The 12,880-nt window shown below is 44.6% G+C and overlaps 1 protein-coding gene across 7 annotated transcripts in view; it reads right to left on the reverse strand.

The window, feature by feature from the left end:
* The window catches only part of mybpc1 (myosin binding protein C1), a 133,596-nt gene that overhangs the window by 26,037 nt on the left and 94,679 nt on the right, over positions 1-12,880 (reverse strand). For all 7 annotated transcript variants that reach the window (XM_068050164.1, XM_068050163.1, XM_068050162.1 and 4 more), the window contains 7 exons: positions 12,445-12,549; positions 11,506-11,694; positions 9,658-9,792; positions 7,298-7,465; positions 6,576-6,664; positions 3,489-3,684; positions 1,639-1,778 (listed from right to left, as the gene is read on the reverse strand). In XM_068050164.1, coding sequence (XP_067906265.1) covers positions 1,639-1,778; positions 3,489-3,684; positions 6,576-6,664; positions 7,298-7,465; positions 9,658-9,792; positions 11,506-11,694; positions 12,445-12,549 — 1,022 coding nt within the window. The remainder of the gene's footprint in view (positions 1-1,638; positions 1,779-3,488; positions 3,685-6,575; positions 6,665-7,297; positions 7,466-9,657; positions 9,793-11,505; positions 11,695-12,444; positions 12,550-12,880) is intronic.

A 12,880-nucleotide genomic window follows, 5' to 3' on the forward strand; every position in this document is an offset into this window, starting at 1 on the left:
GGCCTGTTTCTGTGCTGTATAACTCTATGACTCTATGCCCCATATACTGAAGAACACAAGAACGTAAGCAATAGGAGCAGGAGTAGTCCATATGCCTCCCTGCTCTGCCATTCAATAAGAGAAGTGTGAAATCACACATTTTGGTAGGAGAATGAGGAAAGGCAAGACAAAATAAAAAGATACAATTCTAAAGGGGGTGCAGGAACAGAGAGACCTGGGGATATATGTGGAAGGTGGTAGGGCAGGTTGAGAAAGCAGTTAATAAGCCAAACATGATCCTGGCCTTTATAAATAGGGGCACAGAGTACAAAAGCAAGCAAGTTATGTGAGCCTCTATAAAACATTGGCCTCAACTAGAGTATTGTGTCCAATTCTGGGCACAGCACTTTAGGAAGGATGTGAAAGCATTAGAGAAGATTCACAAAAATAGTTCCAGGGCTGAGGGACTTCATTTATGTGGATAGATTGGAGAAGCTTGGGTTGTTCTCTTTAAAGAAGAGAAGGTTGAGAGGAGATTTGATAGAAGTCTTCAAATTCAGGAGGCGTCTAGACAGAGTAGATATGGAGAAGCTGTTCCCATTGGCAGAAGGGTCGAGAACCAGAGGACACTGAGTTAAGGTGAATGGCAAAAGAACCAAAGGCGACATGAGGAAAAACTTTTTTTTCACACAGTGAGTGTTTAGGATCCGGAATGCACTGCCTGAGAGTGTGGAGGAGGTAGATTCAAACAAGGCTTTCTAAAGGGAATTAGGTTATTACCAGAAGAGAAACAACTTGCAAGGCTATGGGGAAAATGCGGGGGAGCGGGAATAGCTGAGTTGCTGTCGTAGGGAGCCAGCATGGACATGATGCGCCGAGTGGCCTCCTTCTGTGCTGTAATCGCTCTATGATTCTATGGCTTATCTTATACCTCAACTCCACTTTCTCGCCTTATCCCCATATTCCTCGAGTAGCAAAGTCTTTTGTCTTCATGAGCCACTTGGGTACATTCCTTGGAGCCTTACAAGCCACGATTAATCTGCAACAATCTCAAGCTCTGATACCAACAGATCTTGGGGTACTGATTTCGGGATTTATCTGCCAATGAGGCAACAGCATTAAGAATAGCTCTTTACCAAACCGCTAGGCCCAAGAAATTCAAACCAGACAAATCAGTGAGAAATCTGATTGCAGCTAGTGACTGAGTTACCCGACGTTTCCTGGGTTGGAGCTACTTGCCTCATGAAGCAATTCGTATAGCTGGTAGTTTGGACATCTCTGGCTTATTGTTAATAATAGGGTCAGGTTTAGTGAGCACTCAGGGATTTGCTTTTAATTCAACCTCGTGATGTGGGCATCGCTGACAAGACCAGCATTTATTGCCCATCCCTTGTCACCCTGAGGTGGTGGTGTTGGGCCTTCTTTTTAAACAGCAGAGCAGCTTAAAACAACCAAGGAATTGAGTTCACTTCCTTCTCCATTTCTGAAACAAAAAGTTTGGAGGCACGCACTATTTAACGCCAGAAAGAGAGAGAGAAAGAAAGAGAGAGAGTAAGAGAGAGAGTGAAAGAGAAAGAAAGAAAGAGAGAGAGAAAGAGGAGAAAGAGAGAGACAAAGAGAGAGAGCGAGAGAGAGACCCAGCTCCCAATTTGCACTCACCATGGTCTTTTTATCAGCTTTCTGAATCGTATATCCTGTGATAGTGGCATTCCCATCATCCTTTGGTGGTTTCCACTCCAACGCTACATTAGTGTCCCACACATCAACAATTTTCACAATCAATGGTGGACCAGGTTTCTCTGTAGGAACACAGTCACTAAAAATTGTTTTTTCTCTCTTTGGCATTCACACATTCCTCATTTGCTGCCTCTCTCTGCCATAATTCCCTGTATCTCTGCCTCCCTTCAGCTGTGGTGCAGCTCATATCCTTATCCATTGTCACTGCTGCTATAGTTAACATGAATATATCATTCATTAAATAATCATTCTTTTCCATTCCTCACCCCCATTACACCTCAAAGGCTCTTGGGATTTCTTCCAGCATCTTGCACCAGGTCTCCAAGCCGCAGCCTATCTCCCCCAGGGATTTAAGAAATAGCCAATAGCCATATTAGGCTGAGCTCTCACCTACATTTGTTGAAACTCATTCACCAGAATTGGGGTATCATTGGCAAGGCTGCCATTTATTGCACATCCCTATTTACCCGTGAGAAAGTGATGGAATAGACCTTCTTGAATACAGCTGAGTGGCTTGCTAGGCCATTTCAGAGGGAATTTAAGAGTCAACCACATTGCTGTGGGTCAGGAGTCACATGTAGGTCAGACCGGTTAAGGACAGCAGATTTCCTTCCCTAAAGGACATCAGTGAAGCAGATGGGTTTTTACAACAATCCAGCAGTTTCATGGTCACCATTACTGAGACTGGCTTATCATTCCAGATTTATTTAATTAAATTTAAATTTACCAGCTACCATTTGAACTTGTATCTCAGGTTCTAATCCGAGGCTCTGGATAACCACTAGTCTATCAGAGCCTCCTCTCAGGCAGCCATGATTTAGGCTAAGCTAGTCCACTTACCCCCAATGCTGATGGTCAAATGTTGAATGTCCTTTCATCATACTGGGGATGAATGATTTATGGGATCTTCATCACAAGCCTACATACTAGGTATGCAGATTTCAACCTACCCCTGCACTCCCCCCGCATCCCCCCCAACCCAAAACCAAGGCTATCAAGGATACAAGATTCAGCCTATTTCCCATCCATGCCTACCTCTTACCAATACCAGGGATCCCAGATCCTCACCCTCCTGCTATTAGCTCTGAGGAAGAAAAGATAATTGGGAAAACATTCACTGGGCATAATTTATCCTTCTATTGTTTATGTAATCAAACTCAAAAGAGGAAAATGATTCTTTACATCCTCTGAGCAACAAATAGGTGTTACCAATATGGCTGCAGCAATAACATCACTTAGAGACGTTGTTTTGGAAGGATTCACAGCTGATTAACAGTCTGACAGGCCATGAGGTGAGCAAGCCTTCATCTGTATTCTAGCCAACTGGGGGTAGAGGAAATGGGAGGTTAGTTTTACACGGTGGGACAGTTTTATGAGCTCCCACAACTCATACAATGAGGGGAGTGGGGTGGGGGTTTTTTTCACCCACCAGACCTAAGTACCCTACTAGCTGTCAAGTCAGAATTTCCATTCAGACCTCCTGTCTGCAATTGCTGGGACTGTCTGGAGAAAGGAATTGAATGTGGGACATGCAGACCCAAAGGCAGCAATGGCTACCACTGAACCAAAGGCTGGCTCATCCGAAATGCAGCGAATATTGAGCCGGCAGAGGCTCACATAAAACAGGACCTGGGTTTCAAGAAAAAAGAACACAGCATTGAGACAGTTTGACCCCACGCTGAATCACGCACGCACAAGCTCCTGTTTTTTCTATCAACCAGCGAGTTCGCAGGTTTGTGTGACTGTGACATGCGTAATGCTGGCTCACATACCAACTATTTGAATGACTATTGTGGCTTTGTCCTGAATCTTCTCCACTTGAACTGTTAGTTCATAGTTGCCAGAGTTCTGCCGCTCAGCTTTGCGGATGAACAGTACCGTATCCGATTCCGTGTTGCGGACGTTGACTGTATTTAAATCCAAGGGAGCGCCGTCCTTTATCCAGCTCACCTTTGGCCTTGGTTTACCCTGGTAATGAAGATTAATTGTATAAAATCAGTGCCTGGCTTAACTCTGATTCAACACTCATTTTGTGGTGGTGGACGGAAGCAGCTCCTTCACATTGTGATTACTAGAAAGTCCTTCCACAAAAAGAGTGATCTTGCATTTATATAGTGCCTTTCACAACCTCAGGGCATCCCAAAATACTTCACAGCCAATGAAGTGCTTTTGAAGTGTTGTAACGCAGGGAACATGGCAGCCAACCTGTGCACAGCAAGCTCTACCAAACAGCAATGCCAGATAATCTATTTTCAGTGATGTTGATTGAGGGATAAATATTCCCTCTAATTTCTCTTTGCTGTATGAAGCCTATTTATTGTGCTGCGTGGTCCCTTTAAGATTGCTGTGCAGTTGCACGTTTGCGCATCTTAAGGAGAACATTGGTCGTGCATGGCCTGTTTGTTCCCTGTGAGATAAGTTCCAGATTGCTGATCAATCGCACACCCATGCAGCTTAGAGCGAACATTGGCCAGGACACAGAGGAGAACTATCCCTGCCCTGAGATCTTTTACACCCACCTGAGAGTGCAGATGGGGCCTTGCTTTCAGTCAGTGTATTTCCTGCCATTTATATTGTTTTTCATTTTCACATGAACACGTCTCCTAGCCAAGAGTAACTCATTTTCAATAAGACAACCATTTCAGAAAGTTCCAATATTCACATTGTAAGTAGCCATTGTGTTTGATAGAAAGTATTTGACAATTTTTGTGGATTAAGTGCAAAGAATGTTCTCACAAGGTCTTAAAGCACTTTACAACCAATGAAGTAATGTTGTAATGCAGGGACTCTGATTGGACAGATTCTGGGAGGTTTCAACACCTGACCTCCTGGCTATGACTGCCCCGCCCCCACACTCCTGCTATTGGTTGCCCAACAAGGAGGCCCGCCTTCCCCACACTGGTGGAAATGAACAGACTTTCCATTATCTGATTGGATGAATCTTGACTGTCAAATAAAAAGACAAAAAAGACAGTTTGTTTAATGTTTCTTGACTTTTCTCCTCGTTTTTTTTCTCGGAGCAATGATTAATCTTCAATTCCTGGAGACTCCAGGCAATATGCTAGAGAGTCGGCAGCACGAGGGGTGGGGGATGGTGCATCTCAGTCTGCTTTCTCAGGAGTTGGGTTGGGCCCAGACTCTGGATTTATAGTGCAACTTTAATGTTGTGTGTTATGTAAGGACTTGAATGAGATAAACATTCAGTCAATCTGCTACCCGGGAGCGTTTGCTTGGTGACAGCCAAGGGTTGGGCAGAAACATTCCAGAAGCTTATTTTTGTGGTTAGTTTCTTCCCACAGGCCCAGAATGAATGACGAACAAGGTCTGTTTGGAAGGACGGCCAAGGGTTGGATATCTTTGTGCATTTACAGGTTATGGGGGTGATTTTTGCCTTAACTACATGATTGGTAATTTGCAGGAACACAGAACAATGGAAAGAAGAAAGAATGTACATTTATTTGGCATCTTTCACATCCTCAGGATGTCTCAAAAGCACTTCAAATCCAATGAAGTATTTTATTTTGAAGTGTAGCCACTGTTGTGATGTAGGAAATGCAGCAGCCAATTTACACACAGAAAGCTCCCAAAAAACAGCAGCGTGATAATGACCAGATAATCTATTTCAGTGATGTTGGTTAAAAGATTGGCTAGGACACCGAGGAGAATTGGAAATCTGGACCTGACTTCCCCACAAAAAAAGCTGTCGAGGCTTGGCTCAGTCCCATATCCTCAGGACAACCCAAAGTGCTTTTCAAGCTGGGCCTGTGCAGCAGCCCATTTCCACACAGTGCAGTCTCACAGTAACTGTAATGAGATAAGCAACCAGTTAATCTGTCTTTGTGGCACTGATTGGGGTATAAATATTAGCAAAGGACACCAGGGAGAATTACCCTTTTCCAAAATAGGGCCATGGGATCTTTTACGTCCACCTGAGAGGGCAGACGGGGCCTTGGTTTAACATCTCGTCCAAAAGACAGCACCTCTGACAGTGCAGCGCTCCCTCAGTACTCTCCCTCCGACAGTGCAGCACTCTTTCAGCACTGACCATCTGACAGTGCAGCACTCCCTCAGTACTGACCCTCCGACAGTACAGCACTCCCTCAGTACTGACCCTCTGACAGTACAGCTCTCCCTCAGTACTGACCCTCCGACAGTGCAGCACTCCCTCAGTACTGACCCTCCGACAGTACAGCACTCCCTCAGTACTGACCCTCTGACAGTGCAGCACTCCATCAGTACTGACCCTCCGACAGTACAGCTCTCCCTCAGTACTGACCCTCCGACAGTACAGCTCTCCCTCAGTACTGACCCTCCGACAGTACAGCTCTCCCTCAGTACTGACCCTCCGACAGTGCAGCACTCCCTCAGTACTGCATTATATGTTTAAGTCTCAGGAGTGGGCCTTAAACCCACGACCTTCTAACTCAGAGGTGAAAGTGCGACCACTGAGCCACAGCTGACAGCATGGGATGAAAAGTGCACAGATCGTACGAGTGGATGTACCAGCAGATTGGTGCCCGAGTGGGGAAGGCAGGGATTACCCTCAGTCACTTTTTTTGTGAGTTGGTCCACCTTATTTTGAATGAAATCATGTAGGAGAAAATGGGGCTAGATCTTGATATTGGGAGACTGTGTAAAACGGGTGGTTGTGAAGATTTTCTGCTCTCTGCATTCTTATTTCTGTCAAAGTCAATGCAAATAAGATTGAGGAGAGGTGTGAAGTGATTTGCTATCACTATTGCACATGGCCAGGATCTACCTCAAGGTGTTCCAGATGATTGAAGTGAACAATCCAGCTCACACTGGCAGCTTTAAATCTGTACAGATTCAAATCCTCGGCCTCGGAATGCACCCCCTACCTGGAAAGGAATCAGGAGATTCAGGGACTCGCCAACTTTGCGAATGTATGTTTCTTTCAGCTGCCGAGGGAGACGGATTTTGGGGGGTTCTGAAAGAGATGAACAATGGTGAACAGAGTAATTAGCAAATTATAACAACATCTATGTGTGTGCGGATCAGATATACGAACACACATAGGCACACATAACATGAAGCATATACACACACACACACACAAACACAGGCATACGCACACACATACAAACAGGCATAAAATACACATTTGCAGGCACACGCATGGACACACACAGGCATACCTGTGCACACAAACACAAATGCCAGCATACACATGCGTGCACACTCACTCAAACACAGGCGTACACACATATACACAAAAATACAGGCATACACACATAAACCACAGGTATACACACATATGGGCAATTACAGAAATGTATACAGACAGACAGACCAACATCCAATGGCATCTCCACAGCCTAATGCAGACTCAGACATGGAGCATGACTAGCCCCTTCTCTTTATACTGAGTGGTTCCCAATGTACAAATCTCCAGTAGCCAATGGTGACACCAAAAGAAACTGGCCAGGTTCTCCCAGACCTGCTGCTCAGAAAGCCTAATTTTTTTTAAAAACGGAATCTTCCCACATCCGGTGAGTTTCCCTTAGCATTGACTCCAGAATAGCTAATGGTCGATGATGAATTCTCAGTGACGGCTGCTCACCCACGACTTCTTTGACGAGAATGGCTGTTGTCATACAAATTGGAGGGCTTTCACCAGCCACGTTCACAGCCTTTACCCTCACGTAGATTTTCTCCCCAGTAGGGAGGCCGTTAATGGTGTATTTGGTTTTATCGGTCAACTCAGTGTTCGACACAATCCACTCGTTTGCTGGATCAAAAGAAAAAAGGAAAAATCACTCTGTTGTGCAGAATAAAAACTGTGATCATATAAAATAGGCCCCACACCTCGAGAAGGAAATATTAGTCCTGGAGAGGGTGCAATGCAGATTCACCAGAATGATACCAGGGCTAAAAGGGTTAAATTATGAGGACAGGCCGTGTAGACTAGGCTTGTATTCCCTTGAGTATAGAAGATCAAGAGGTGATCAAATCGAGGTGTTTAAGATAATTAAAGCTGTTGATAGGGTAGATAGAGAGAAACTATTTCCTCTGGTGGGGGAGTCCACAAAGGGGGCATAGCCTTAAAATTAGAGCCAGGCTGTTCAGGGGTGATGCCAGGAAGCAATTCTTCTGACAAAGAGGAGTGGAAATCTGGAACTCTCCCCCCAAAAATGTTGTTGAGGCTGGGTGGGGGGCGGGGGGGGGGGGGGGGGTGGGGGGGGGTGTTGGTGGTGGGGTGGGGTGGGGGGGTCAATTGAATATTTCAAAACTGCGATCAATAGATTTTGTTGGGTAAGGGTATTAAGGAATATGGAAACAAGGTGGGTCAATGGAGTTAAGATACAGATCATCCAACTAACTAAATGATGGAACTGGCTTGAGGGGCTGAATGGCCTCCTGTTCCTGTGAGACATGATCGCAAATAGGAAGACAGGCATTTACACAAGGCTCGCAGAAACAAAGCTCTTCATTTCTGGTCACTCTTAACTGTTGTTATGTAGGTCAACAAGGCAGCCATTTTGCACATAGCAAGATCCCACAAAGAGTGATGAGATGAATGACCAGTTGAGCTATTTTTAGTTCAGTTGGTTGAAGGAATAATGTCATGCAAGAAAACTCCCTTCATCTTCTTCCAACAATGACATGTGATCTTTAACACCCTCCTGCATGTACTTGAGGTCTCTCCCAAAGTATGGGAACTCTCAGAATGTGGTACACCCCCTGGACTGCACTGACACTAACTGGTCTTCCTTGTCAATTACTAGTCACTTACTACTTGGCCAACATTCAAGTAATCTTGGCCGCCTAGTTAGACTCAATCAAGACAATTGTTCTTGAGGCAAATGGACAGAATATCAGCCATAGCTATCTCAGGGTCAGAAGATCATGTTTTCAAGACTCACTCCAGAGACGTGAGCACATCATCCAGGGTGACACTCCAGTGTAGTACTGTACTGTGCTGTCTTTTAGATAAAACATTAAACTGAGACGCTGTCTGCCCCCTCAAGCGGATGTAAAAGATCCCACAGCACTATTTTGTAGAGGAGGGGGTTCACGCCAGTGTCCTGTCCAATATTTATCCCTCAACATCATAAAAAAACAGGTTATCTGTTCATTATCACATTACCTCCATTTGAAAATTCTCATCCTTCTTTTAAGTCTCTTCATGGCCTCACCCCTCCCTATCTCTGTAATCTCCTCCAGTCCCACAACCCTCGGAGATCTCTGCACTCCTCCAGTTCTGGCCTTGAGCATGCCTAATTTTAATTGCTCTACCTTTTGGTGGCTGCGCCTTCAGCTGTCAAAGCCACAAGCTCTCGACTTCCCTCCCTAAACCTCTCCAGCTTTCTTTCCTCCTTTAATGATTTGATTAAGTTTTGGCCACCTGTCCTATTATCTCCTTCTGTGGCTCGGTGTCAAATTTTGTTTGATAATGTTCTTGTGAAGCACCAGGGGAGTGGTTCACTACCTTAAAGGTACTATTTATCTATAAGCTGTTATTGGTGTTCATCCTTGAGTGTTCAATCTATCTGGTGAGTTCAAAGCAGGCTACAAAATTCAGGCTAACAAAGCTTTCAATAATCTCTATAAAATACTTCAAAAACTCCATTAAGGCTCAACTGACAGATAAAATAACATTTTGGGACAGAGTGAATGAGTAATTAGAGATATGACGTGTGGAGAGTGGTGCGTGTTTGGGAGGAACAGGTGACTTTGGACCTATGGTTCCCAAGCTCTCCACCACTGGGGGTTTTGTCTGGGTCTGTTGGAGACTCATAGATAGAGATTGATCGCTGTGATTAGTTAACAACTCCATTATTGTCATATCATGTGACTACCAGGCTGATAGAAGGAGAACTAGACGAACCTTGGGCTTCTTGTCCAGCAATTCCTATGTGCATTATTTATTGTTAAAGTATCTTGTTCTCTTTCGGGTATCTGTGGAAAAGACAGACTTACTTCCTTCGAGGCAGTACTCGATTCGGTAGCCATCTAGCCCCGCTGCCCCAATACGTTCAGGAGGCCGCCACTTGAGTGAGACACTGGTGTCTGTCACGCCGTCACAAGAGAGGAGCGTGGGTTCACTGGTTGGGGCTGAAGAAAAAAAAGGAAACACAGGATAATTCATGGCGACGAGGTGTTATCAAAGTAATTTGTCACAGAGAGTGAGGGGAGAGATCGGGAGACTTGCGTTTACAAGTGGTGTCAATACAAAATGAGTGCTAATTCTTGCCTCAAAATTCATGCGTCACATCAGAAAACTAACGGTGCTGAACACTGGTGAATCAGAAACTTAAGTGTACCTTTTCCAAGTTGGCACTTGACATGTAACTGTGACATCTACCTGACAACATGGAAAATTATCCAGGTGATGCCTATTCATAAAGAACAGGATTAATCTAACTCAACCCATTGCCATCCTAGCAGCTGCCTCCCAATCTGTAAAGTGATGGAAGGAGTCATCAAGAATCACTGATTCACCAGTAATCTGCTTACTGATGCCTAGTGTGGGTTGTGCCAGAGCCACTTGGCTACACACCACCTCAGAGCCTTGACCCAGACATGGACACATTAACTGAAAGCCCAAGGAGAGGTGAGAGTAAATGCCCTTTATATAAAGGCAGCATTCGACTGTATGAGCAAAACTGAGGCAAAGTGAAAATACTCTCATGGCCAGAATTATACCTGACACAGTGGAAGATGGTTGAGGTTACTGAAGTTTAATCTTTGCAGCCTTAGTACTTCATTACAGGCGTACCTCAGGAAAGCATCTTTAGCTCAGAAATTTTCAGCTGCTTCATCAACAACCACTCCTCCAACATAAAGTCAGGAGTGATGAAAGGTCACTGACCTGAAACGTTAACTCTGCTTCTCTCTCCACAGATGCTGCCAGGCCTGCTGAGTATTTCCAGTATTTCTTGTTTTTAAGTCAGGAGTGAGTCTGATTTCATAATGTTCAGCTCCAGTCATAACTCCTCCAATAAGAAAGCAGCCCCTGTCAGACTACAGCAGGATCTGGACAACACCCAGGCTTGAGCTGGCAAGTAACAGGTAACATTCATGCCTCATAAAGACCATCTCGAACAGGAGAAATCCCAGCCCTCCCACCTTGACGTGCCCCCTCCCCCCCACCAATACCTTTTGGGTTATTATTGACTAGCTGAACTGGACCAGATATGTCAATGCAACCAGGGTAGAAAATGGATACCCATGATCAGTGGTTCATTTTTGAACCCCTCAAAGCCTCTCCACCATCTACAAGGCTCAACTCAATAATCTGATAGGATGTTCACCACTCACCATAATGGATTGGAGCCTCAGCAACGCTCAAGGATTCAACACCACCCAACATAGAGCAGTTCAGTTCCTCTGCCACTGGACTCATTATCCAGCCCTTTCACCACCAGTGCACCATGGCAGCAGAGTACATCATCTACAAGCTGAACTTCACCAACTCAATAAGGCTCTTTCAATAGCACGCCCCAAAATCCGCAGCCTCTACCACCTAGAAGGGCAAGGGCAGCAGGTCCGTGGGAACTCCACCATCTCCAAGTTTCTCTCCGAGTCTCACACCGTCCTGACCTAGATCTTTATTGCCACTCTTTCATTGTTCCGGAGTAAATATCTGAATTTCCCTCCCTACCACCATTGTGGGAGCACCATCACCACAGGGACTGCAGCAGTTGCTGGAACAGATCCAACACCATCTTCTCAGGGGCAACTAGAGATGGATAATATAAATTCTGCCCTAGCCAACATCACCTACAATCTGAAAGCAATAAAAATAAACCCAGAAACCAATCTTACCAAGAGGGACGAATGCCTTTGATGGCTCGCTGGGTTGAGACATTCCAATAGCATTGACGGCAAAGACCCGGACTTCGTAGGGAATCCCTTCAATCATGTTCTTAGGTTCAAAGGTCATTTCTTTGCAGAGGTCAAAGTTGAGTCTCATCCAGCGGGAGCTTTGCTTCTTCTTTCTCTCAATGATGTAACCTAAATATAACGGAGAATGGCACCAGAGCACAACATGATAAAATAGCAGCAACTCACCACTCAACTGATTAACATAACCCAACCTCATTCACATAGCCCTGCCCCATTAACACAGCCCCACTACCATGCAAAAGTGCAGTTCATGCAAATTTCCTGAATTTATGCCAGAAATGAATGGACAGTAAATTGGGCACAGCAGGATCCAAAGCCATATTTCTGGTCTTTTATGACGATTTAAAAAAAAATTCTCACTGCATACAGCCATGTATTTTCTGCCATCTTTGTGGCATCGGAATGATTCGTGTTAATAATTAAAATCTTCTAAGATTTAGAGAGAAACAAGAACATCTTCATTGAGATGAAAGGAAGAACTTGCATTTATATAGCACCTTTCACTCAGGATGTCCCAAAGTGCTTTACAGCCAATGAAATACTGTTAAAAGTGTTGTAATGCAGGAAAAACGGCAGTCAATTTTCAGACCCAAAACAGATTATCTGGTCATTATCTCATTGCTGTTTGTGGGATCTTGCTGTGTACAGGTTGGCTGCCACGTTTTCTACATTACAACAGCGACTGCAGTTTAAAAAGTATGTCATTGGCTGTAAGCGCTTTGGGATGTCTTGAAGCCGTGAAAGACGCTATAGAAATGCAAGTTTCTACTTTCATTCCTGGTACTGAGCAACTTGCTGTCTATTTCCATTTTGTTTCCAGTTTCCAGTTTCCAGTTCTGTCTCAGGCTCCCAGATTACCTAAAATTGGAGAGCTTCCATCGTAGTCGGGAGGCTTCCATGTCATTGAGCACCAGTCACCTCCCACTTCAGTAACTAGCGGTGGTGCAGGTGCATCTGGAATATCTATTGCAAAAGGTATAAAGATCCCATGTTAGAGCTATCAAACATTCTGTGGGGATGGTTCTGTTGTCTGCACAGAATGAACTTTATTTATCCTCAGGAAATTGACAGTTCTCACACACTAGGCACAATTATCTTTCCTCTCTGAGTACTTAGTAAGAGAGTCCACTTGAAGCCTTAGCAAGTTATTCTATAATGCACATAAAATATCCAGTAGCTGCATCAACTGGTAAATCGCACTCATCCGGAATCATAAAATTATGAAATGTACAGCACAGAAGGAGGCCGTTTGGCCCATCGTTTCTTTGCCGATGCTAGCTCTTCAATTGGAGCT

This window comes from Heterodontus francisci, chromosome 18, assembly GCF_036365525.1.
Source record: "Heterodontus francisci isolate sHetFra1 chromosome 18, sHetFra1.hap1, whole genome shotgun sequence".
Lineage (NCBI taxonomy): Eukaryota > Metazoa > Chordata > Chondrichthyes > Heterodontiformes > Heterodontidae > Heterodontus > Heterodontus francisci.